At 46.7% G+C, this 27,331-nt stretch overlaps 1 protein-coding gene across 6 annotated transcripts; it reads right to left on the minus strand.

The window, feature by feature from the left end:
• Positions 1–3: 3 nt before the first annotated feature.
• LOC117426655 (RNA-binding protein Musashi homolog 1) lies at positions 4–25,152 on the minus strand. 6 transcript variants are annotated; one of them, XM_059032881.1, is made up of 15 exons: positions 24,962–25,150; positions 24,561–24,601; positions 23,930–24,011; positions 23,686–23,770; positions 16,812–16,853; positions 14,666–14,758; positions 7,969–8,017; positions 7,114–7,196; positions 6,804–6,921; positions 6,010–6,090; positions 4,969–5,025; positions 3,579–3,677; positions 2,954–3,108; positions 2,809–2,865; positions 4–2,381 (listed from the first exon to the last, which is right to left on the minus strand). In XM_059032881.1, the coding sequence occupies exons 1-14, from the start codon at positions 25,018–25,020 to the stop codon at positions 2,824–2,826; spliced, it is 1,086 nt and encodes a 361-aa protein (XP_058888864.1). In that variant the 5' UTR covers positions 25,021–25,150; the 3' UTR covers positions 4–2,381; positions 2,809–2,823. The 6 variants fall into 6 exon arrangements, 5 of the variants coding, with proteins under 5 accessions (XP_058888864.1, XP_058888865.1, XP_058888866.1 ...); XM_059032882.1 differs by having other exon boundaries at positions 3,609–3,677; positions 24,962–25,145; XR_009330493.1 differs by lacking the exon at positions 4–2,381 and adding an exon at positions 4,428–4,488 and having other exon boundaries at positions 3,609–3,677.
• Between the last annotated feature and the right edge of the window lie 2,179 nt (positions 25,153–27,331).

A 27,331-nucleotide genomic window follows, 5' to 3' on the forward strand; every position in this document is an offset into this window, starting at 1 on the left:
AAATTCAATGGAATGTTTTAAAATAATTTATTAGGAATTTTAAAATGAAATCTCAGAACAAAAAACAAAACAAAACAAAAAAAAAAAACACAAAATGGGTTACAGTTTTGTTGAAGAAGTTTGTCAGATTGTAAAATGTCGTACTGGCTTAAAAAATACAAACAGGTGATAAAACCCCACCAGCTACGCACCCCTGTCCCTGGCAATTACAGAGCACACAGCAGGGGGCGTCTTGTTATGTACCCCCACCCTTTAGGAACAAAAATAACAGCTTCATTTTTACTTTTTTTTTTTTTTTAAATAAAATCTGAGAATGCTTTCCTTGAATGCCACTTATTTCTTTCAGATAAAATAATGTATTGCTTCTGTTAAAGAACTACAGTGTCAGTGTCTCCTGGTAGTCTTTCCCAGGGTTTCAACTCCCCAATGCTCGTCAGTTCTTTCAGACTGAGGTAGTTCTATCCCTTAACCAGTTACCTCCCCACCCCCTAAACTGTGCAGGGATGGAGGCTCTTGTTTACCAACAGACAGGAAGCCAGCCTCAAGACCTTCATCCCAAACTACATCCCCCAGAAGCCTCCGGGGGAGCTCAACTCAACCAATCACAGCATTTAAAATCCATGCTAGTTTGCAGTGCTATGAAAGACAGTACCCAAAACCGTTCAGTAGATATCCGTTCTGTTCATACAATTGAACAGGGCTGTACATTTGTCTTCATGACTGATTACGTACCAATCAATAGTGCTACCTGGTTATTTGTGGTTTTTTGCATGTATCCATGTATGTGCTTGTACAGCCGATTCAAATTTCTGAATGTCAGTCTTAAATATAGTTTCGGATTGGTTTGGCTCTCAAGTTTACACAGTTTTAAAAGGCCACAGCCTTCCCTGACAAATATTACAAGAGCTGAAATTTATCAAAGAACACAGACAAGCCGAGACGCCCAGTGGTTTCTATAGCGACCAGCATCTCTTCTCTGAATCCAATACCTCGTTTCCATGCACCAATCAACCCGGGTTCAAAAGCCTGTTGCCCCTGATACCGTGTTTCCATGGTAACCCACGTTGGCTGCCAGTCCGAGCAGGAAGAAAAGCAATACCGTCCATCCTTTCGCTTTCGTAAACAAATGAATGTCACCTTAGCCGCAAGGCCTGCTGGGAAAGCACCGCCAACATCCGTCAAACTCTTACTGCATGAAAACAGAGTTTTCACTCAACCCAGGGAGACTATGAATGGGCTCAGGAGCACTGCGGGAGAAGCCGGAGCAGCTCAGACTAGCCGTCAATCTGTGCTCATGGAAACGAGGTAGAATTAAGGTTTCTGGCCTTGCTGGGCCAGCCTGACACAGAGCCTGTGGGTACCTCCGGCTGGCAGCTAGACCAACTGCTCAGGTAACTGTTCTCACAACACCTTGCTTCAGTTTGTCCTTCACTTTAGTCAGAGGTCTTTTAAAAATAAAATAGAAAATACAGTAACTTCGTAACAAGAAAACAAACAAACAAACAAACAGGAAGTACTGGCAATCTGTTAAAATGATCTAGTCTAGAACTGCTACTGCACAGGCCTGTCCTACAGCTCAGACCTGCCCCTCGATTTTCAAACTCTACCGTATACAACAGCAACTCTGCAGCCAGCCAATACAAATTCAGCTTGAATTATTTACAATATTTTACAGAAAAAAAAACTTCACCAATTTTGGAAAAATACTTTCTTGATTATCATAGTGTTTTCAAAACTACCAAAATATACATTTTTTTTGTTCAACGGTGATGTTTCAATATTTGATGCATTTTTTTTTTAAATCCTGAAATTTACAAAAGAAAGAAATATCCAATAAACTTATTAAAAAAAAAAAAAAATAATAATAATTATAATTATAATAATAATAACCCTTTTTTACTCTCTCTCTCCCCTCTCTCCTTGGAGTTTGGTGATCGTGAAAATGCTTTTGTTACTTCTGGACAAAATAATTAAATTATTAACCCAAAACAAAAAAAAAACTGAAAAATCTTAAACAAAATGAAAAAAAAAATAAAACAAAACAATCCTTAGCAAGTTTCTAACAAATCACAAAACATTTTTTTTTGTTTGTTTTAAAGAAAGCACTACCTACTTCCAAAAAGCAACAACGAACAAACTGACAACAAAAGCTTAAAAATACTACCGCTGCGAAAATAAATACAAGAGGTGGAGAGGAAGTGATGTTAGTACAGGAACGGGAGGAGAATGCTCTTCAGTCGGTGGGCGGAGTCAGAAGTCGGGGTCAGTTAGAGCTACTGCAGCCTAATCAGTGTGCAGCTTTGTAGGAACGCGACAATAAAAAAGAAATTCATTGGTCCACAGTAACTTTAACCCCGTCTTCTTACTGGCAGACAGGAAGCCTGAAAAAAAAGAAAGAAAGCAATGAATACTTGTGGGTGGAGGCTGGGCATGAAACAGCGACCCCACGCAGCGCAAGCCAGCGTCTTCACCACAATGCAAGACAGCCGGGCTCAGCTTTTAACCTCCTCTCACCTCACCAGCAAGGGACAGGACAGAACCCGCCACACGGCAATAACAACCGGATTCAACTGTTTCTTCCAGCCCACCACACACATGCATTGCGGGATTTCTTTATTTATTTACTTTTTGATGAAGAAATCAATGGACTTTTCAATGGGGTTATACACTGGCAGAAAACAGGATGTAATACTGGGGATCTGAGAGCCAGTATGCTCAGCAAAGTACACAGTGCTGAGTTCTCTACTCTTCTGAATGTACTGGGCATTACAAAGCCAAACAGGTTCAATATAGGAAACCAGTCCGCACCTGGCCCCGCTCTCTTCAGTGGTAGCCATTTGTGAAAGCTGTGGCAATCAGTTGACCCTGCAAAGAAAAAAAAAATTAAGGTTAATTTAAATATCTAAAAGATAGATGGGCTGCCTAAATAAAATGAATACAAAATGGCACTGACCCCCAGGCTGTGCCCAAACCCAGTGCTGGGGGCGGGACTGGCAGCGCTGATGTAACTGCCCACTCCAGAGTCCTGATTGGCTGCGGCGTACAGTTCAGCCATGGGGCCGGGGCTGCTGGTGCCAAGGAAGCCCCCAGTGCGAGTCTGGGCGGAGCCTGCGAGAGGGAGAGGAGGGAGGAAGAGTGAGACACTGCCAGCAACACACAACAGGAATGCTACAGACCGAATGGAGAGCCAAACACACTGCAGTCCCAGTGCAGGAACAGCGCTGGCTCTACTGAGCTAACACAGTGAAAGCTGGGACTCTGCAGTGCCAGCCAGGTACTTGCACTGGGCTCTTTCAACCTCTTCACAATACCTTATTAAAAATCAAGGGTTCTATCCTGGTTAAATACATACATTTGAAATGTGAATGCGTGTGCTACTCTTAAAATCACTACCCTAAAAGGGTTACCACTCAAATGATCATTGTGTAAAAAAAAAAAAGTCAATTCACCTTTGTGATATCATGCTAAATAAAACAAATACAAAAATAAAAAACACAGCACCCTTACATCACAGAGATTTGACTGACATTTCGCCCTACATGACACGCGTTATGAGGAATAATACAACTTCTACATACCTGGAGAGAGAACAAAACAGCGCCCCCTACCTGCACCTCTCACCACTGCAGCCGCTGCAGCTGCCGCTGCCATTGGTCCATACGCCGTCAGGGGGATTGCTGGGAAACAAGCCAATGAGAAGAGGCATGAGAGAGCGGCTCGCTGCCGGCGTGCAGCCTGCTACACAACACGATGCACTTCCTGCAGAGCTGAGCAGCTTCACTGCCCCCACTGCTCCTCCAGCAGACCCTGACACAGCCAGCGCCGCTGCAGCCCAAGTGCAGCAAGGGCTTTGCTTGGTTAATCTAAAGATTACATGTTTAGTACACGAGGTTCTGCTCACTAGAAGTGGAAATACTGTTTTAGAACGTCTAAGCATGCAATTTCTGTCTTGAGTTAGTTCGTTATAATGTCATTGCTTTGTGATTGTCCCAGTAAGTAGGCACACCTCGTACAGTTTCATTCACAGCACTTGCTGCGCACGTTTACCGTGGCTGTGTTGGTTTGCCAGACACGAGAGGAGCCACAGGCTTGTCACAGCGCTGCTTCTTAAATTTAATCTCCGAGGGGAATCCGGCCACAATATACTGTACGTGTGTTCAGAAGTGCAGAGGCAATTACATTGGACAAAAACAATCACAAGGTTTTTACAGCAGTTACATCATTTGGCCTTTTCTGCATAGCCCTTTAAACCATGTGTGCCACTCTTGCAGTGGCTAGGTGGCAGTGTGGTGCCGCAAGCCTCACTGGTAAACACGCTAATCACTTTTCTCACTAAGTGCCGACAGCTACAGGGGAAAAGCAGATACTATGATTGTACTCGTAGCTAGCAGTAATATTATACACAGACACTACGAGTTAACCTGTACCTAGGATTCAGTGTGGTACTGTCCATTGGAGCTGGTGCTGAATAAACAGAATCGCTTCCATCTGACCCAAAAACAATACAACCACTCATTACTGTGAGTTAGAGGAGCGAGTTCACTGCTCAACACATGAAATGCATGCAGCGTTTATAAAGCAGAGAGGAATTCTGCTACCAGTACACATCACAGAACTTTAATATGCAAAGTTTTATGTTTAAAAGGATATTGCAGTTTGAGGATTTTTTCTGTGACCTTCTGTGCAAATTCATCCCAATATCAAAACATATTGACAACCCACAAGCAATATTCATAACTTTCTACAGTCAGCAAGTCAGAAGGCAAACACCTGAACGTCTGAATGGTGCAGCACGGGCCAACAGAGCGATTTGCAGATTCGATATCTAGCTGCACTTGCACGGTGAGTGACTCCTGACTTGCAATTCTATTTTAAAGCCCTTCTCTCCCACCCTCTCCCCCTGAACACCAAGGCAAAGAGGAGGACTGGTAAGCATGCTGCTTGTAAATTCCAGGAGATTGAACTAACCTGTCATCTCAGAGGGGTGGGGTGAAGTCAGGAGGGGGGTCCTCTCTAAATGGAATTCTAGAATAGAAATGTAGAGAATTCTTTAAAATGCAGGGAGGGGGAGAGAGAGAGAGAGAGAGAGAGAGAGAGAGAGAGAGAGAGGAGAGAGAGAGAGAAAGGAGTGGGAAGGGGGGCAGTAGGGTTACTGGATCTCTCAATACACAAGCAAACCTGCAGGTAGCTCCGGCACTGGGGTTTGGGGTTTAGGGTTTAAAAAGACAATCAATTGAAACACAGAGTTCTAAATAGCAAGAGCATCAGCAAGGAGGACTAGACCCCCGATCTGCCTGCCTGGCGCCTGTCAAGGCGACGAGCTGTAAGCCTTATTCCTTTACAAGGCAGGTCCCGGTACAGCAGGAGGCAGCGCTGCGCTACCCATCACGACACTGCTGTGTGATCACGATGGCAGCGCAACAAGCCCTGCATTTAAGAGAGTGCCCAGCTCTCTCTCCACTGCCAGGTTTGACTGCGTGGGTTTCAAAGACCTACAACTACCATCAAATCCATGAAATTTACAAGCAGCCAATGGACACCAGGAAACAGCCTTCACAGCACAAACTCCATCTTAAACAAACCAACGAGAAGCAGCGCTGCCTGTGTGTGTGAGCGGAGGTGTGTGTGAGGAGCTGGGCTGGCCTGAAGACACTACTTACATACAACACGTCTGCACTCAGCACAATGCACACAGATGTGGTGTGAAGTGACACACCCATCTACTGGAAGTGACTGTAACTGCTGGGTAGGTTCATTGTGAAATACCAATGATGGATCAGTCTGATTGCTAGCTATTTACAGGCAAACCTGTTACATTGGCTGCTCAAGCGACAATGTGAAAAATGACCGCTACAGTAGGTAGGTAATCCTGCTTTGCAGGCTGGCAGCTTTGAAAGTATCCCAAATATCTACAAATCTCTTCCATTCATTCATTCATTCATTCATTCATTCATTCATTCATTCATGTGCTTTAAGGAGCGGTGAGTGGGAGCTGTGGAGATTACTCACCGGGAAACTGGTAGGTGTAGCCGGGAGTGAGGCCAGTGTAGCCGCGACTGGCATAGGTAGCAGCTTGGAACCCTGGGTAACCTACAAAGACACAGATCATCAACACACCAACTATAAAATCTGCAACATCACACAGTATTACAAATGTTATGACACTTTATTTAACACAATAAGACGTTATTGTTTTTTTTTTTCATGTATAATTAACTGCTTCGGTGCAACCGAGTGCTACTGTAATGAAAAGATCAGATGATGGCATCACAGCAATGCAGCATTATAACAAAGGGGAGACAGAAATTCAAGCCAGCAGATGGCGTTGGAGAAGCTGAAACTAGGAGATGGCAGGGACACTGTCGCTCGACTTTGCTCCAGAAGATTTTTTACTGGAGCAGTGTCTAGTAACTCTACTCCCAGTGCAGCCAGCAGGGGGAGTGTGTCTAAGTGTCCTGCTGGGTAGCTCTGTACCTGCTGTGTTTAGAGCAGCCAGGGCTGAGGGCTCCTTAGCCAATCCCAGCCCAGCACTGATCCCTCCAGCCCAGGATAGCATGTGACCCTAATCCAGGGAATTAGACACAAGGGCCCCAGAGGACAGCCACTCTGTGCTGCTGCTCCCAGAGCAATCCGTTGCCTTGGTGCGAGGCTGCTGCTTAAAGCAAACTCCCAGAGACCCAAACTAACTCAATAATGAGGCTCTGCAGTATTCACAGGTCTCGCTCTGTGTCACAGCCTCCTCCTGGTTTCTCTTAAAGGGTATTTCGCTCATGAATAGCAATCTCTTATTCCCGCTGTCTTACCCAGCATGCCGATTCCCAGCATGAACGCGTCCATCCCGTACGGCATCACTCGGGACCGCCCCCTGGCAGAGCCAGTCGGTGACATCACTTCCTTCGGCTGCGCCTTCTTGCACTCCACCTGCAACAAAGACACTCAGCAATGAGACACGCCCCTAATCATGACCCCCCCCGCCCCGATCTCTCCAAAACCCATCCATGAGGCACCCCACCCATTAACAAGACACCCCACATGTCCTATCCCTGCCCTGCTGCGATTGGGTCCTCGATGGCTCATCCCTATCCCTCGCTCCTCCGGGGGGCTTAAACTCACCATCTTGTTGTTGATTTCGTGGAAGTGAATCTCGCACACTTTCTCTACAACGTCTTCGTTTTCAAACGTCACAAACCCAAAACCTACAATCCAAAACAGAAAAGAAATGTGAAAAGTAAGTACCACACTGCCACTAGACCACTCTGCATCCTAGTCCCACAGCTCTAACCTCTAGACCACTCTGCATCCTAGTCCCACAGCTCTAACCTCTAGACCACACTGCATCCTAGTCCCACAGCTCTAACCTCTAGACCACTCTGCATCCTAGTCCCACAGCTCTAACCTCTAGACCACTCTGCATCCTAGTCCCACAGCTCTAACCTCTAGACCACTCTGCACCCTAGTCCCTCTGCCCCCCAGTACCCCCTTGGTTATTCAGCTCCCTCCTCCCGGTTCGCACAGAGATCTCTGGCCTGTGAACTCCAGGATGGAAACCCCTGACTCCGCACTCCAGGGAGGATTTAGCGTTGAGCTGCTCCCCGTCACAATCGATCTGTCAGCTGGGCTGAGCAAACAGGTTTACTCTCTAAGCTCTGATTAACCAGGAGGGCTAATTAGTCCAGCCTCATTCCGTCTGGTCACTTCAGCAAGTATTCCTGATCCATGTCCCTTCCAAAAAAACATACAGCACTGCAGACAGCCAGCCTGGGGAAACCAAGACTCACACCGAACCCCCTCCCCTGGGTATCCCCGGGACTGGAGTTACTGTGTGCACAAGTCTCTGCCTGTTTAGAAACGTCCTTGTTTTTAAAAGCGGACGGGGGCTCAAACCGTTTACTTTGCTTAAATTCCTTGTCCCGGCTGTAAAAACCGAACACAACAAAGCGAGGACGCAGACAGGGACAGGAGACCCACCTCTGTGTCTGTTGGTGGTCTTGTCGAACATCAGCATGGCATCATCCACCTGAGGAGAGGAAGCGAAGAGGATTCAGGCACTACAGGCAGGCAGGGCCAGAACGATACACACTAACAGAGCGCTACGTATCCCCACATGCGGAGCGCGATGGCTTTCACGAGACAGGATTCCATTCAAATGAAGGGGAGGGTATGACTGGTGTATGTTTTCACACCAGCGTTCAAGAACCGTCTGCTGAACTGCAATGATCTGTGCTGTGGTGCTTTTGTATCCCAATGCAAACGATACATACCTGTATTACAATACGATCACGCAAAGAAAGCATCACGCTTCAGCGATGCACAATGAATCAGTACACTCCTAATAAAAAGTAGGGTCACCTGAGCGTGTGCTGGGACAGTAACTAGAGCACCACCGCCAGGCTTCAGTTAAAGGGGAGACTTGCACTATAATAGAGCACAGAACTGGTGCATCATTTACTTGAGAAACTCGCAAGCAAGCAAATGCTTATTTCACTAGGAGTGCTGGAAAGAAAAAGAAGCAAAGCAAGTTTATGAAACATGAGAACAGAAGTAAATGTATTAACGAGAGGAGGTCAGTGCTAGCCCTAGTGCCTGACTGATTTCAAAACTCAGGTCTTAAAGTATCCCTGTGATTCAGTGTTAACAGCACTGCGAAGTAATCTCACCCCACTCTGTCTAAAGAAGTGTCTCCTAGCCTCTGCCCTACAGAAGACAGCGTACTACGGCAAAGGAAAACTTTAATGGTACTGAAACTTTAAGAGCTTTTAGACAAGGACTACTCCAGCCCAGGTCTCAGTCCCAGCCGTGTCACAATGTAATGTAACCCAGCAAACCTGGAATGGAATAACCATGTAGGATCGGAGCAGTTCTTTCCCTACTTCAGAGATCCAGAAACACAAGACCAGGAATGTGGCAGCCTTTCGGTCCCCGCAGTGCCAGAGAGAAAGAGGGGGGCTCTCTGTACACCCCCTCCGAACCACAGTTAGACAAAACACCCCCTCCCTGAGTTACTCGCAGTGCTGCCAGTAAATTGCAATTCAACAGAAGTTTTCAAAAGGGGAGGGGGGAGGGGGGGGATAAATAAGCTTTTGACAAGCCGGGGGATAAATAAGCTTTTGACAAGCCCTGTGTTTCATTCCCTTCCACTTTCTTTCGGCTAAGTTTGCCGTTGCCATGAGGACCCAGCAAAGAATTTTCATAAGACTTTATCCCCTCCTCTCCAGCGCTATTGAAGAGCATGGGGCTTCTGAGCTAACAGGAGCAGGACAAAAGAGCCCCCAATTCTTTGTTCTATCCTGGCAAAGAGCATGTCCACTCTCTCTCTCAGCTCGCTGGGCAACAGTTCTGAATTTGTTCTCCTTTTAATTTTTTTGGCAAGTAAGATCTGCTTTTTAATACTTTGAACCCGCCCCCCCTGCAACTTTTACTGAAGTTTGAAGTCGTCCAGATCTTACATAACGTTTAATCTCTATAATATCACAATTTATAATTCTGATTTTACAGAACTTTATCCTACTGGCCACAAAGGCAGTGCGAAACAGACTCCCAGTCTGAATGCAGCAACACAAGCACCAGAGAGCCCTGCAAAATATTAGAGGAAACTAAACCAGAGCCCTGAACTGCAGCAAACAACGTTGCACCACACTGCTAAATACTGCACTGCACTGCTACACACTGGAGCAAAAATGACTTCTTTACAGTTTAGAATGTGCTTTGATGTAGGTGGAGGAAATGGTATCCCAGCCCTCCTATGTGATCCACACTATTTCAAGATGAGAGGCGCTTAAAGAGTTAAAAGGCTTCTCTCGGATTGGCTCGAACCCGCTCTCTCTCTCTCTCTCTCTCTCTCTCTCTCTCTCTCTCTGCACCCCGCCTCCGCTCGCTACATGGGAGGTTGCATCTCCATGAGGAATTCTGGGAAAGATCCTGCCCTTATATACAAATTCAAAGCAGAAAAGTAAACCAGACTTCTAAAGAAAGTTAATACCAGCAAGATCACCTGAATTTTAATTTAGAAATACTACAAGAAACTCAATTACAAAGGTTCTGTAAAGAAGCCTTTTTTTTGTGTTTTTTTTTTTTAAAACGTCTTTATTATCAAGTTGTTTTTTGGCATTTCTAAATGTAGCTACTAGTGAGTGTTTAATATGTATGGAACAGTTTCCCCTCAGTAAAACCAGCCCATCCCCAATGTCACTCTGCCCAGGGCACCCCCTGCAGGTGAACCAGCCCATCCCCAGTGTCACTCTGCCCAGGGCACCCCCTGAAGGTGAACCAGCCCATCCCCAGTGTCACTCTGCCCAGGGCACTACCTGAAGGTGAACCAGCCCATCCCCAGTGTCACTCTGCCCAGGGCACTACCTGAAGGTGAACCAGCCCATCCCCAGTGTCACTGCCCAGGGCACTACCTGAAGGTGAACCAGCCCATCCCCAGTGTCACTCTGCCCAGGGCACTACCTGAAGGTGAACCAGCCCATCCCCAGTGTCACTCTGCCCAGGGCACTACCTGAAGGTGAACCAGCCCATCCCCAGTGTCACTCTGCCCAGGGCACTACCTGAAGGTGAACCAGCCCATCCCCAGTGTCACTGCCCAGGGCACTACCTGAAGGTGAACCAGCCCATCCCCAGTGTCACTGCCCAGGGCACTCCCTGAAGGCTCTGAAAGGTCCTCCTAGGGATACGGCAGTTAGAAGACCCGGAGCTCTGTGGCAGAGGGCTCACTCGCAGGCACTGATGGGCACTTCCAGAACAGCTAAAGGAGAGTCTGGCCTTCCAAGTGCTCTGAAGAGATGGCTGAAGCGCTACTCAACCAGCTTTGCAAAGGTTCAAGGCAGTGAAACACTGTAACAGTACAGGGGCCCTTTCCTGCTAGCGAAACACCCACCCGCTCCTGCACTCTGCAGCAGTGTGGATCAGTTGGCAGACAGGCAGGATCACACACCCGCGCCTGCACTCTGCAGCAGTGTGGATCAGTTGGCAGACAGGCAGGATCACCCACCCACTCCTGCACTCTGCAGCAGTGTGGATCAGTTGGCAGACAGGCAGGATCACCCACCCGCTCCTGCACTCTGCAGCAGTGTGGATCAGTTGGCAGACAGGCAGGATCACACACCCGCTCCTGCACTCTGCAGCAGTGTGGATCAGTTGGCAGACAGGCAGGATCATACATCACAAGCCCCAGCCAGCATTCCAGACTGTACTTGCTGCCTTTAAACCTGCTATCTCCCTCACAGCACAGCAGGCCAGACACATCTGGAAAGGGGGGGTGGGGGGTGGGGGGTAAGCGCAGAGTTCTACCTGTTTGGGGGGGGGGGGGGGCAGGGGTTTGGGAGGCCCTGCCACAGAATCTAGAGGGGGGCAGCATGAGCACGCAGAGAAGGGGCTGTAGCGCAAAGCACTGACCACTAAGACACGTGGTGGTGGCCCAGTTTCCTGACTGCTTCAGTTTTATCACACAGAGAAACCTGACCCAGGGACAATAGAGTCAGTGAGGCGCTCTGATATGGGGAGGGGAATGACCGGTTAGAACAGGGATTAGAGACGCAGCCCTCACAGCTATTCACTCTACCAGACAAAAGACAGCTCCCTGCCTGCCTGCCTGCCTCTCTCCTCCCTGCCTGCCTGCCTGCCTGCCTCTCTCACTTCTCCCTGCCTGCCTGCCTGCCTGCCTGCCTGCCTCTCTCTCACTCCTCCCTCCCTGCCTGCCTGCCTGCCTCTCTCCCTCCCTCCCTCCCTCCCTCCCTCCTGCCTCCCTGGGCCCAGCTCTCACAGTCCCAGCTTCCCTGCCCCTCCTCTATCAGCGACACCTGGAGGAAAATCTTGCACCTGGTGCGCTGTCAGATCCCATCTATGAGCCTGTACCTGTTTCCAATTAAAGCGGAAGTTTTCATCTGTTCACATTCCAGAATAGTTCTGAGCATGTACTATTACTGCATATCAGTTCTACAAAGCCTTGCAGCACCACTGGCCTATGATATGAAGCCACATCCTTCCAAAGTGCTCAAAAACTTCAAACAAGACATGAATTTAGCTGCACCGTCACAGACAAGTGCGGCAAAGCCTCACACAAACTAGGGTATGATTGATGTCATAAATGATTTGTGATGTGAAACTGTCACTCTGCTCCAGAAACTGTCTATAACGTACTACCATTACAAACTAGGGATGAAAACCAGACTCCTATTGCAGAGCAGTTTCACCCATTCCAGGTTTTATATATATATATATATATATATATATATCACACTCCCCTGTGGAGTTCACTGCAGCCTCAAACTGGGTGGCCAGTGTTAAGATAACTTCGAAAAAGTTTTGCGATAAAGCAAGCGATACATACAGATTATATATACACACACACACACACACACACACACACATACATACATACAGATATATATATATATAAAGACCAGAGAGGATTCCTGCCCTAACAAGCAGTGCTTAGTCACAAGCCCTACAGAGGGTTCCGGGCGCCATAGCAACCAAGTCAGAGATTAGCAGGCTGTTGTGCAGCAGCCAGGCAGCCAATGGAAACAGAACGTTTTCAAACACTCCAGCGCTAAGTCTGAGTGGCAGCCATTCCGGCGCTGACCGTTAACTCTTTTTGTTGTTCGTGTGAATGCTCCCCTGCCGAGCGCTGTGGCATTCTCCCTCTCTCTCCCTCTCCTCTCCATTCGGACGGCTATAGCCTGCCAGAGCTGAATTAGGCTCGAACAAAGGAACCTGCCTGGGACAGCTCTGCTAGGCCACGTAGCCATGGCAACCGCAGCTTGAAGGAGGGAGGCCCCATCACAGCTGTTGGATCAGATTAGTTCAAGCTCTGATAATCCTCTCCCCATCTTCAAAAAATAACAAAAAAAACTCCACATTTCTTTTTAGTTATCTACAGACCAGCAATCTCAAACCAGGGTCTCGCCTCCCTTAAACAAACGAACAGGTCAAAAAAAAACAAAGGGCAGCAGTGTAGATGGATTTGTGACCTAATAGTTAAGAGGGAGGCAGTGTGATCTTATAGACAGACAGAGGGGCTGAGAGGGAGGCAGTGTGATCTTATAGACAGAGGGGCTGAGAGGGAGGCAGTGTGATCTTACAGATAGACAGAGGGGCTGAGAGGGAGGCAGTGTGATCTTACAGACAGACAGAGGGGCTGAGAGGGAGGCAGTGTGATCTTACAGAGGGGCTGAGAGGGAGGTAGTGTGATCTTAGACAGACAGAGGGGCTGAGAGGGAAGCAGTGTGATCTTACAGAGGGGCTGAGAGGGAGGTAGTGTGATCTTATAGACAGACAGAGGGGCTGAGAGGGAGGCAGTGTGATCTTACAGACAGAGGGACTGAGAGGGAGGCAGTGTGATCTTATAGACAGAGGGGCTGAGAGGGGGGCAGTGTGATCTTTCAAAGCGTTCCGAGAATGCAAGGTGCAACACTTTCCAACTATACTGAGCAGACAGAAAAAAACTTAGTGAAACTGGCCTGGTTAACTGACAACTTCAATTAGACAGCTTCAGCAGAGCTCAGCAGTTCTTGCTCCCAGTGTGGCAGTGATTACATTGGCAATGTCATACTGACTCCTGAGCTGAACTATTACAAGCCTCTCCACTTACAAAACACTTCAATCTCTACTTGCTTCTGAGGCCATTACCCGGCCAGCGCAGTCTGGGAGCTAGAAGAGGTCCATTGATTTCCCTACAGACCAGCAACAGCAGGCTTGTTTTTTTGTTTTCTCTTATTTCTACGCAGAGCCAGGGAGACAAACCCAGCAGCAGCTACCAAGCACTTAAACCAGTCCCAAGATCAGCAAACACTTAGTGCAGGCAGAAAAGCCTTATTTTTATTCAGCAGAAGCCTTTATCCAAGGCGACTTGCAGAGACGAGGCTGTGTGAACTATGCAGAGTCACTTCCAGCAACGTCTCACCGTGAGTCAGTGTGTGAGTCTCCTGGTTAAAAGCCCTTTTCTTTAACCACTGGACCACACAGCATCCTTACACAGTCCGATCAAATCAGATTTAGATGCAATTTCTACAACAATTACAGGTCAATTACTGTCCAAAAGCATTTCAAATAGTCATGCCAAAGATGAGTAATGTAAGCATCACGTTTCTCAAAATGACAGGTGAAGAGAATAAAAAAATGTGGTTAAGCTGCTTTCAACAACTCCCTTAAACTCAAGGGACACTCAAGGGGAGGAGTCGGGGACAGGAACATGCTGAGAGGAGGTGCGGTGATGAGGAGAGGGGAGGAGTCGGGGACAGGAACATGCTGAGAGGAGGTGCGGTGATGAGGAGAGGGGAGGAGTCGGGGACAGGAACATGCTGAGAGGAGGTGCGGTGATGAGGAGAGGGGAGGAGTCGGGGACAGGAACATGCTGAGAGGAGGTGCGGTGATGAGGAGAGGGGAGGAGTCGGGGACAGGAACATGCTGAGAGGAGGTGCGGTGATGAGGAGAGGGGAGGAGTCGGGGACAGGAACATGCTGAGAGGAGGTGCGGTGATGAGGAGAGGGGAGGAGTCGGGGACAGGAACATGCTGAGAGGAGGTGCGGTGATGAGGAGTGGGGAGGAGTCAGGGACAGGAACATGCTGAGAGGAGGTGCGGTGATGAGGAGAGGGGAGGAGTCAGGGACAGGAACATGCCGAGAGGAGGTGTGGTGATGAGGAGAGGGGATGGGACGGGACCCACCTTGCCAAACTGATCGAAGTACTGCTTGACATCCTCGATGGTGGTGTTGACAGACAGGCCACCCACAAAGATCTTCTTCGTCCGGGTCACTAACTGTGGGGACAAAAAAGAGAACAGGTAAGAGAGGACAGGAGTGCAGTCCCTCAGCTCTGATCACACTGCCTCCCCTCCCCCTCAGCTCTGACCACACTGCCTCGCCTCCCCTCCCCCTCCCAGCCCCTGAGCTCTGATCACACTGCCTTCCCTTCATGCACAGTGAAGCACAGAGAGCAGCCTGTCTCACACCCCTGCCTGGACAGGGAGCAGGGAGCAGACTACAGCCAGTGTTTGGCACAGATGCCATGGAGACCTGTGCAGTCTGTATGGGAGGGAGGGAGGCATTTCTGACCATCAATCTCCCCCCAGTAGTTTCAATCATCCCTCAGCTCAGGGTCACGACCTTCACCACATCTCCCACCAAGGACAATGCACAGGAGCATGGGAAGGCAAGGGGAGGGGGTCACTGTCCAAAAACAGATGGGGCTCCTCCATTCACGGAGCGGTTTTTACTGGACCGCATTTGCATGATTCCACCGCCACGCTCCTTCTCTTGCAAATGTTGCACTCTGGCAAAACCAAACAAATCAGACGAATATGCAATATTTTAATTATATATTTAGTAACCGATGGGAGACAAACAATATTGTAATTATATCGAAGGGAAAATCTGAATTGAAAAAATGTCACTTAAGAATCGGTAACAGTAGAAGACTGTGTGTTCTAGTGGTTAAAGAAAAGGGCTTGTAACCAGGAGGTCCCCGGTTCAAATCCCACCTCAGCCACTGACTCACTGTGTGACCCTGAGCAAGTCACTTAACCTCCTTGTGCTCCGTCTTTTGGGTGAGGCGTAATTGTAAGCGACTCTGCAGCTGATGCATAGTTCACACACCCGAGTCTCTGTAAGTCACCTTGGATAAAGGCATCTGCTAAATAAACAGTTTTAATGCCATTAATATTTTGTAACTTGAATTCCATCCATGGATTCAGTTAATGTTGTTGAATGGGACCCCATAATGAAAGGGGTACCCCTGGACTGCACGCGCTCCTTCATCGACCACGCCGAGCCAGAACACATGGTCCCAATTACCCTGCAGCCATGTGGCCTGAGCTCAGGGATAATCTCCACTGACCCCCCCCCCCTGTGCAAATCTCTGGAAAATAGCCCACGCTGACACTAAAGTACCTTCTGTCATCCAATTACTTAACTGAATTAACCCAATTTCTACCGCACACCTCCCTCCCCCACACCAATTAGCCACTACCTGCTGTGTCGCGGGTCCTCAAACTGGAAGCATGGCAGCTCACTTGCACACAAACCGAAAAAAAAAAAAAAAAAAACGTTCCTTAAAAGCACACAGTTCTTGCTACGAGAGCTCAGGAGACGCTACATTGAAATGAACTCCCACTATCCCTTTGACATCTTCATCTTCGCTGTAAAGCTCTCATATTCCGAAGGACCGCTGCCTGCCTCTCCTTCCCTCAAAGAACACTAAACTAAATTCAATGACAAACGTGTGTCCTGGAAGTCTTTTTCAAGGTCTTCCAGGACAGCGCGTCACTGAATTTATTACGGTTTTGAGTACGAGGAGGCTGGTTAGATCCAGCTCCAGGTTTCATTCTTGAGGCACTTGTGGAAGGTCAAAGGTTTACATCCTGTTGCTAGCTCTGAAATGAGAACTTTTCTTTTGTGTAAAAGCAGGTGTTCTGACCTCTGACCTCAACAAGTTTGGAGCCATTCTAAACAGCAGGAAGCTGTCCTACAGCACCCACCTCGAACATTTATTTCGCTTTGTTTAATAAAACAGCTCCGAATAGAATTCCCGCCCTCCTACATATATATTGAGGACGAGCAGCAGTGCAGGTTTATTCAGCAACAAAAGAACTATACACCTTTAAAAGCCTCTTTCAGGTGGCCTGTATCAGGTGACCCTCAGCATGCGCAGTGGGCGGAGCTTCACGGCACATCTGGACTCTCTTAAAGGGGCAGCTCCGCCTCGTAACCCAAGCCCTCGGTATGATCTATTGTTTACTGCCCAGGGTGGGGCAGAGAAACCCGAGGAGTTTGTTTTCTCTGAAAGAATGAAAGAAGTGAAAAGGATCGACTTACCTTGGGCTGTGCTCGACGGGGGAACGCGACTTTTGGGTCAATCTGTGAGAAAACAGAAGATGACAATTAACCCTGCGCTCTCCACACACAACCCAGAACCAACGCAACCATGGATCAGGGGGGGGGCAACACCCCACACCCCCACACCCCCACCGCACTCACACTTTAAAAGCAGGCTCTTCCTTTCCCTGAACTGAGGTCCCTTGAGTAATCCAGTCATGTCCTGCTCTCGGTTTAAATGCAAGGTTACAACAAGCAGAGGCGAGCCACTAACAGATCCCCTTGATGGAAAGCAGAGCCAAGGCGTACTTTTACACAACCGTTCAAAACGTGTTCAGGATCGTAAATCGCTTTGAATTCCATGTCATCTTCTATCGGATTTCAGCGTGGAAATGCTCGCTGGTTACACTGCTGTGTAATAGGAGGGCTGCCACACCTCCAGCCCCCCCTCGCTGGTTACACTGCTGTGTAATAGGAGGGCTACCACACCTCCAGCCCCCACCCTCACTGGGTACACTGCTGTGTAATAGGAGGGCTACCACACCTCCAGCCCCCCTCGCTGGTTACACTGCTGTGTAATAGGAGGGCTACCACTGGTTATACTGCTGTGATTTCTGCACTTACTTGGTTGTGTAACTGGATGGTGCTGTATACTTGTCACGTTGCGGCATTGACACAAACGTGATCTACTCTATATACCGCTACACAGATTGGGATACAAGCTCAGGCAACGTAACTGGTGACTACAAACCAAGAGACTGTGATAATTAGGAGGCAACAGGAAGTTCTAGCTGCAGAGCGCCTGACCCCCCCCCCCCCCCGCCCCCCCGCCCCCCCGCTCTAACTGTCACAAGCAGCTGTGCTCCGACACAGACGCACGCAGGAGCGCGAGCCCAGCCTGCACTTCATAGCATTGCCACACTTTCCTATTGATTTCATCTACCCCTCGGGTTCAGCAGTGACACGCTGGGCTGAGCCGCCCGCTGTCTGTCTGTTCTGCGGAGGATATTGATCATGAGCAAGCCTGCCACGCTGGAGCCCGTTTCAGAGATTATATTCTCTCAAGGCAACAAGCAGAGGGATGCGCAGGACAGGCTGTTGCTGAAGTACAGGCTCCTGCACCCGTCCTCAAATACACTGCGCTATCATCGCAGCGTTAGTGATGTGCATGTCTCCAGACCCAAACTCCCAAAGAGCAGTTAGGAAGTTTGTGGAAAAACAAACACAGCACTGCTTCCTGCTGCTGTTCAATCCTTATTATTTAGTTAATTTATGTATTCCTTTTTCAACTGGCTGACTAGCAGACCTGCCAGCACAAGTTCCCTCTCCTGTATTAAACATGCTGGCTCTCACACAGCCAGTTCGGAGTTGCCTCTGTCGTATTGAATGAAGAGCCCTCTGCACTAATCACATTGATGCAAGACCAGGCTGAGAGAATTCAGCTCATTCGCACGGAGACCTCATTAACACGAGCGATTATACAAACTGGAGACTTTCTCAAACAAACAATGGGTCCTCTCTCTCTGCCCGGGTTTGGCTGCTCTCTCCCTATTGACTGGTTTGTCTGGCCTGGCACAGATCGGAAAGGGAACATACTTAGTGTGAGAGCTGTTGAGAAAATACGCTCTACAAGGGTTTTTTGTTTTAATTGTGTAGTTTTTTTGTTACTTGTTTCAAGTTTTAATTGTATAGTGCGTGAAGGAAAACAAAGAGCACACATTGGGCACAGCGGGTCCTGTGTGTAGCTATCTGTGCCATGCCAGGTTTAAATGGCCACCATTTCAGATCAAATAACACATCCAGGTATTACGGGCCGCACCGTCAAAGCGTTTCCTCCGTTTGTTACTTCGCTTTTTAAACAAGAAACAAATCATGTTGGTGTCACGGAATTAAAAACAGAATCACAAGAAGTCTGCTCAGGAAGACTTCAGATCGATAACATAGCGGTTTGGTTCTGGTTTTATAAAATGAAAACGCATTTTACCTCAAAAAAAAAAAAAAAAAGGGAGTTAATTAAAAGCTTTGAAAATACGGTCTCCAAATCCTCAGCACTAACACTCGGCCGACTGCACTTCCCTGTCCCAGAAATACAGCAGGTCCTGAATCTCGGCTATGAATCCTGCAAACCACACATTGCTGTGACCCGGAAGTCACCCAGAGCCTATTGGTGACCCGGAAGTGAAGAGCAGCCCTGATGCATTCCTGACGGTTACACAAACAGCCTTTCTAAAAACAGCAGTGTTAATCCTGTCTGCTCTGCCCTGAAAGAGCACCATTCAAAAGAATCTGTCTGCAGCGGCTCCGGAACCTCGCTGGAGATCACAGCCACAGCATTCTACTGGCAGTGCCTGACCGGAGGAGAGCAAGCTCATGGAAGAACCAGGGACAGATGCAAGAAACATACAGATTGCATTCTGCTGAGCTTGTCCCATTGTCTCAGTGTGCTTATTATTCATCCAGAAAAAAAAAAATAAGCAAAGTAGACAAATTGTAAGCAGATGTCTATCTCAGATGTGTTTTTAAAACATCGGATTCCTGGAACAACTGCAGGCTGGGACACAGCAGGACAATTTAAATGAACAATTTTCAAATTCTAGATCTTTATACACACACATGTACATAACGACCTAACATTAAAGGACTGGTCAGCCCCCCAGCTTTCCCAGTACAGACAATCCACCACAGAGAGTGTCTCCACTAGCAACGACACGGACCCCCATTTAGAACCCCCCCCCCACACACACACAAGCCATTCCACAGCACTGAAGGAGCCCCACAGCCACACAGTAGTCTCAGAACAAAAGACCAATCAGGTTTAAACCCAATTAAAACAGACAGAACAATTGCAAAGCAGGCTTGAGTCATTAAACACAGAAGAGCCTCTGTTGCTCGGGGGGGAGGTGATAAGTTGTTCCAGGCAGGCGATGGTGTGCAGACCCATGTTTACTGAAAGGAAATGTGTTTCTGTTCTGTGGAGCATCAAAGGCTGACGGTCCCCACGTCCTTTAACCTGCAGTCAGCATCTGCAGACACGGGCAGATTCCAACTGTACAGCTCTGAGATTAACATCACCTACAATCTCAAGACTGAGACCCAAAAAAAACATACAAACTACATGAACAGAATTCAGATCTTTTACTTAACACTGTGTAATCAAAGAAACTACAAAACGCTATCACTGGAGTCTACCGGAAGGAAGCCGTAATAGCAGTACAGTATTTCATGTTAGATTTTCAAACGTCACATTTCTGAATGCGTCACTTTTTCGTGAAGTATGTGGAAAACTACAAAGCGGCATGTAATTCAATATAAGAACATAAGAAAGTTTACTAACGAGAGGAGGCCATTCGGCCTATCTTGCTTGTTTGGTTGTTAGTAGCTTATTGATCCCAGAATCTCTTCAAGCAGCTTCTTGAAGGATCCCAGGGTGTCAGCTTCAACAACATTACTGGGGAGCTGTGTTATGTTAACGTAACATTATTCAGCAGGTTTCATTCGACTTTATGAAGGGAAACGTGTTCATTCTAGGGTGACGCTAAACCTTCAGCCGTAGCTGTAGAGCACAGGCTTGGGTTTAATCCTCCATAAACACCATCAGCAGATTTACCTGCAGCCTTCATGCTCAGATTAGGCCAGTTGCATGATAAGCATTTGATGGACAGCCCGATATGAATCAGGTTTCAACAGTGATCAGCTCACTATCACACTGCATCAATGAGTACTGTTCACTTCCAATATTCACACAGCCAGACCCCGCAGGGGTAGAACAGCTCCTTACAGGGGGTCACAATTGCCCCTTTCCCTTACCTAACCCAGTCCTATTAGCCCCCTCCCCTCCCCTCCCCTCCCCTGCACTGGCGCAGGCTGGAGTGACCCGGGACGGGACCCCTGTGGACTGGCTCTTTGTGTCTCTGGTTAACGGGGGAGAGCTGTGCTGCCCAGCTGGACGAGGCTCGTGGGAAACCAGCCCGACAATCCATCCTCCAAAGAAAGAGGCGTCACACTGGGGTCAAGAGTCACACAGGATTCCCACTAATCACATCATTCAAATATATATCAGGACTAAAACATATTCCTTTATGAAACGCCTTTACTTTCAAAGACATTTTCATGTTGGTTTCTTAAATAGTCTTGAGCACTTTGGAATATTAAACCTTATTTTATTAATACAAACAAGTCTTTAAATAACTTGTAACACACTAGAATAACCGTGTTAATGTTTTGTGACCTCAGGTTTTATAACCAGTAAATGGGGGTTCTTGGTGTTTTTATTCTTGGATTGATTCTTCACACTCGATTTCCGATGCTCCTCTCCAGAGAGTTCACAGCCCGAGGAGCTCCTGTTCACACCCCTGTGGCTGCAGCACCGCTCAGACTCTGCTCAGCACACAACCACGGAAATTCACACGAATGACAAACTACCACTTTATCAGCTTTGAGGATTTCCCTCTTCACTTATCCCATCACGACCTCATCACTTCCGCACACAGCCGACAAGCAACTAAACACAGAGGTCAAAACATTGGATTTACACTGCCTCCCAGTCCCTCAGCTCTAATCACTATGCCACACTGCCTCCCAGTCTCTCAGCTCTAACCACCGAGCCACACTGCCTCCCAGTCCCTCAGCTCTAATCATTAAGCTACACTGCCTCCCAGTCCCTCAGCGCTAACCACTGGGCCACACTGCCTCCAAGTCTCTCAGCTCTAACCACTAAGCCACACTGCCTCCCAGTCCCTCAGCTCTAATCATTAAGCTACACTGCCTCCCAGTCTCTCTGCTCTAACCACTAGACACATGCACCTAACTGGCTGTTGACAGCACATGGATACTAACAGGTTTTTCTATAAGAAGGGTTTGAGTCTGTAATCTTCTGGCCTGGAGACAATTATGCAAACTACCCACCTCATTAAAGCATCTAAAAGCCTCTATAATCTAGAGCCCGCAAGCCAAGGTCCAGCAATGGGAGCATCCACTTGGAGGACCCCTGTCAGGCTCTCAGGACAATCCGTGACGCAAGTGCAGAACGTGGGCCAAGGCAGACTGACATCCAGCCTGGAGGCAAGGGGATCCAGCCAGGATTGGGGGATAAAACACCACGCCCAGGGGACCAGAGCACCGGGTCCCAGAGCTCCCTGTCAGTGCGATCAGCCTACTGGGTAATCACGCAGACTGCAGAACAAACTGCACATGGAAACTGGGATCTGCTCCTCCATGGGAACACAAATCAGAAGCACGTTTCAAAGCTTGCGCTTGTGGAAACAGAACCCTGGCACCACAGCAAACTGCCCAAACAGAATCCCAGTTAAAAATAAATACGAAAGAAATAATCAATACCACAAACTGGCGAGACAATATTACACTGGCCTCCCATCGTTGTTGTTTTAATCCAATATCGCACTTGCCTAGATAGAAATAGCGCTGTGCTATTTCCGTCTGAATTAAGAACCTGCTTCCCCACCCCCCCCCCCCAGAGAGTCTTACCCTTGCAAAGCACAGTAAAGACATCCAGTTAAAAGATCCTCCAACAAGATCAAAACTAGGCTGACAGCCAGTTTGCAAGATCCCTTCTATTGCTGTAGTCCTGGTTACATTTAGGAAATACTAGTGCTTTACAAGTGTGTGTCCCTCAGCAGCCATACCTGGACTTTGAAGACAGTACTTTGAAACGCTTGTGAGAGGAAATATTATTTAGCAACCAACTAGCAGAACACATGCAAGCTTGAATGATATCGCAGCAGAAGGAAATATTCCTAAAGCAGCGTTTGTTCCCTTGTTATTTCAGTATATATTTCTTGGTTTGGTTTTAGTTACTGCTGCCAAAACCTCCGTATTTATTGACACGTAAGATGACAGCAAGCCCAACTTCAGAGCACTTGGTGGGGGAAGCAGTTTGATTATTTTTTTTTCTTCTAAAAGGAATAAATGAACAAACATCAGTGGTTTTCGATGCAGTAGCAAACTTTCTACATACTTTCCTATACTTGTGCAGCTGGTGCTACATTCTTTACTCTCTCTCTCTCTCTCACACAAGCACACTTAATTTTTTTTTTAAAAAGTAAAGCTGCATTTACAGAGGTGGTGGCACCTCAAATAAATCTGAAGCCCTTCTCTGAATGTATTAGAAGTGCCCGTCAGCACTCCCTCCCTATATCCCCCAGGGCTGCCTTTTGTAAGTCATTTCCATAGAGATACAGAAAGCATGCATTGTCATTGCACAATGGCTTGGAGGAGGGCCTCAGCCTCCCTGTCCACAGCATTGATATTGCGTCTATTGATTATATTAAGTTCGTGGCACATATTCGAGCCTGCCAATGGAGTTGATGTTTGCAAACCCAGTTTCGTACCGTCTTTCAAAGGGGGCTCCTGTGCTGTTTTCAAAAGAGCCCAGTGTAAAAGGCTCGGCCCCTTTAAAAATAAAAAAATAAGTTTCTTTTGTACATCCTGCCTTTTTTAAGAAGTTCCCCTTCGCCGGTCCTCTTGTTGCCATGGCAATGGACACCAAGCGAGAACGCTTTTATTTTCTCTCTGAACAAACTCATAAAAACACACAATTAAAAAGGGGGTGGAAGCTTTGAGAGAAAGAGAGAGAGAGTTTGCATTATTGAAGCAGCTGGATACTTTGTGAACTTCTCGAACACAAACAGCCCCCCCCCGTATGCAGAGTGGCCTCCGGAGCTGCAACATGTGTACATTTGAGATCAACAACAAGGTAACTTTTAATTCAGGACCCCCCCCCCCCCCCCCCCTCACTCCAAATCTCTAAACACCTTAGTTGCTTCATAAATAAATAACAATAATAAAGATATATATCTGACATCACTTCCGATCGGAAATTCACACACACACACATTCTATATGTATATTAACTTACAGTTTTAGAATCCAGTTCGTGTCTTGGTTGTGCCAGAACTTTATCTACGCCAGTTTGATCTACGAAAGTAACGAATCCGAACCCCCTGAAATATAATAACAAACATAAAATAAATAGATATATATATATATATATATATATATATATATATATTCTTTTAATTATAAAGAAAGGTTGATATTTAAATGGATAAACGCATGCTATGCGGCGTGTCAGATTACAGTTGGTCTCTCCAATGTCTTACCTTGATCGCTTTGTAACTGGATCTCTCATGACCATGCACTCCTTCACGTCTCCGAATTTGCTGAAATATTCCTTGAGTCCCTCTACAACACAAGAAAGCGTGGAAAAGCACGGTTTCAATCGCGGGGCCGAGGCTAATCCTATTTCTGCACGCATGTGTTTACTTTACTTATATAAAGCTTCTAAAGCCAGCATTTCCCTTTCGTCGCGGGGGAAAAACGAAATTACAGCAGCAACAACAACACAAAGAAATCACTGTTCTAGCGTGTGTCTGTCTCAGTTTTGAGAAAGTTTTCCTCAACTGAAAAATGCTCTTTTTATTGCACGAGAGACTTATAACGTCAGACCAGCCAAGTTATCTATTATTTAAAAAGTTCCCGTAAATAACTTTACATAAAAAAACAACTGATTTTATTTTGGTCTGAAAGTACATGTTTATTTATTATTATTACTATCATCATCCCTGTAATTGAAAACATGTTTCCTAAAATTATAACCCCCCAAATATACCGCTAAAGTATTTCTCTCCCCTACAGAACCCCGATTTTCCAGAGTAACGAATACATTCCCATTTCGTGCACAGCAGAACACAACAGAGCAACGACACAAAGTTACAAGCCAGGGTCGCTCACCTTGCGTGGTCTGCCAACTCAAACCCCCGATAAACATTTTGCTAAACAAGAAAGGAGAGGAGGGAGAAAAAAAGAGAAAGAAATACAATTAAAATATGTTTTTAATTCACAAAGATGCAACTGAATCGGCCATGTTGGCAACGGGAGGTCCACAAAAAAAGTAACTTGGGCCGTTAGATCCATTTGTAAGAAAAAAAAAATACGAAAAAAATAAACCCCAGAAGCTTAATCATGCAAATAAAGCTGAAATGCAATAAATCAGATCTCGCTCCACCGTGCGAAACAACACGCATCGCATTAAAAAGGACACGTTCGCTTGCTGAAGAATATTAAAGATCCCGCTGAATGCGGATTCCACATACATAGAGAAGTAGGTTTTTCTATTTCATTTAATTTTTTACCAGGGGTCGTGAGGGGAATCCGGAGAGGACAGGCTAGTCTGGCTCCCTTCTGTCTCCATTCGTACCTCTATTTCCCTGCCAAGGGCCCAGTGAATGTAGCGGTGGATTCACTGGGGAAAGAGAGAGCACTGAGAGGGGGGGCGGGCCAGATGGGCATGTGTCTGTTCCCCTCCTCCTAACTAACCCGGAGCCGGGAGCAGCGAGGGCAGGGAGGGAGGGGCCAGCACCGCACCACAAAAAGCCCTGAGACTCCACCTCTCCCCCTCCACCTGAGACGAGGAAAGAGGCCGAGCCGAGCGAGCTAGCGGGACCGGCCCTGCAGCAGCAGCACAGCCAGTCTGACCGCCTCCGGACGGTGTAAACTTCCTCCGAGATGAATGGAGCTCTCGCACAAACACACACACACGCACAACTCCATGTTAATATCGTGCGCTTGTGAATTTATCAACACATAAAATATCGCTGTTCTTTATTAACGGGGTCACTGTAACACTACCAGGAAGCAGATACATGCACGAATTGTCACTTTTGTTGACAAACAAACTTTTTGTTGACAAACAAATAATAATAATAATAATAATAATAATAATAATAATAATAATAATAATAATAATAAACATTTATGATGGAATTGATTGATATCAACGGGCATGTGTTATCTATACTCCCACTGAATTATAGAAATAAACCTATAGCTGTTACTGGGATAGTCGACCACCTTGCCACAGTGAACGAACCCTTTTTGTTACTTTGTGATCCTGTATTTTGTCCTTTTATATGTCCTGATGTGTGTAAATTAATAACATACAAAGACCCCCAAAGTAAAGCACCGCCACATGAGAATACAGTGTTAGGGTCCCAGAGTGAATTCAATACAGCGTGTGTGTGTGTGTGTATATATACTGTATATATAGTTTAGTTATTTTAGTTGTAACCTGTTAACACAATCTTGATCATACGTCTCTCACCCATCTCTCCCTCTCTCTCTCTCTCTCTCTCTCTCTCCCCCTCTCTCTCTCTCTCTCTCTGAAGGGGATTAGGGTTGTTTTGTTCTTACAACATTATTTCAGTGTTACATTACCCCGTCACTCCCCATCCTCCTTGGCTATTGTGCCTTATTCCTGACATTTTTCTATACAAAATGCTTTATCACTGTGTGTATTTAGCAATAGGCCTATGGCAACTTTTCAAAAGTAGCGGTAAGTACACTTTATGATTTTGCAATACGGTTCGTAAATCACAATATTTATTACCTCAAAAAAAAAAAAAATCGCACCAAAGCAAAGAAAACGTCGCCCATTGTGTTCAGTTTGGACAATGCCGCTGAAAGCTGGTTCTTCAATCGTGGTTAATGGCGCTTTGATGTGCCGTGGCAAGCCCGTTGTCTTTTCTTTATAGTCGGCTTCCTCAGCTCCAAGTAACCCTTTCCTGACTGAGCTCGATTCAGCGCCAGGTCGAACACACACCAATCTTACCACTGCTTTACTGGCAGGATCCGGCTCCTTTTGTTCAGGGGGGTGGCAGGTGCTTTTTAATTAGCAAGGACAAAAAACAAACAGGAGGATTAAAATGAACAAAGTGTGTTCCTGTTCATGAAAGAGGTTTCATGATAACGGGTTGCAAGCATGTACATAGACTGATCTCAAGTGTTTTAATGAGCGACCAGTTATCTCATGAACCGCCTTTCTTCCCTCAATGCGTCTTATTAACCGTGTGAGAGTCGGCACTCGGGAACACGTGACGCGGCATCACTTTCCACGGTGCAGACAATCAGCCGACTCAGCGGTACTAATACCTATTACATGGATAGCCAAGCAATGAGATCCTCTTATTACACCGGTAAATAAACACACACACACAACACAACAATAAACCACTCCATATTTACCAATCTACAAAACCATTCCAGAATCTGAAGCGTTAAATAGTAACTAATTGTTCCTTATTGATTCTGTATCGACCTCATGTGATTCGGAGGCGTAGGGATGGGATATCTGAAGTGGGCACACCGGTCGCTGCCTTCGCTTTTCTTGTGTTTTCCGCGTCCTCGTGGTCCCGTGTATTGTCCACCTGTCCAGATATACAGTATACTGCAATACATTGCTAAGCTTGTCTGGGTGTAAGAGGATTGTCTAATGAATTTGTTCTGCCTCTGAAATCTGCCGAATCAACCGGGTCAGTTTAACATGGTTTCCAACAACACAATCCAGATAGAAACGAAAACTATTGAAGCTCAATTTGAAATAAAAATAACAATCAGCGATTTCACACTTTAATAACTTATATAACACGCAGAACACACACATTTACTTTACTGTATATCGTATTATTAGAGCTCTGTAAAGTGTTTTCATTTTTGTATTTGTATGT

This window comes from Acipenser ruthenus, chromosome 11 (genome assembly GCF_902713425.1).
Source record: "Acipenser ruthenus chromosome 11, fAciRut3.2 maternal haplotype, whole genome shotgun sequence".
Taxonomy (NCBI): domain Eukaryota; kingdom Metazoa; phylum Chordata; class Actinopteri; order Acipenseriformes; family Acipenseridae; genus Acipenser; species Acipenser ruthenus.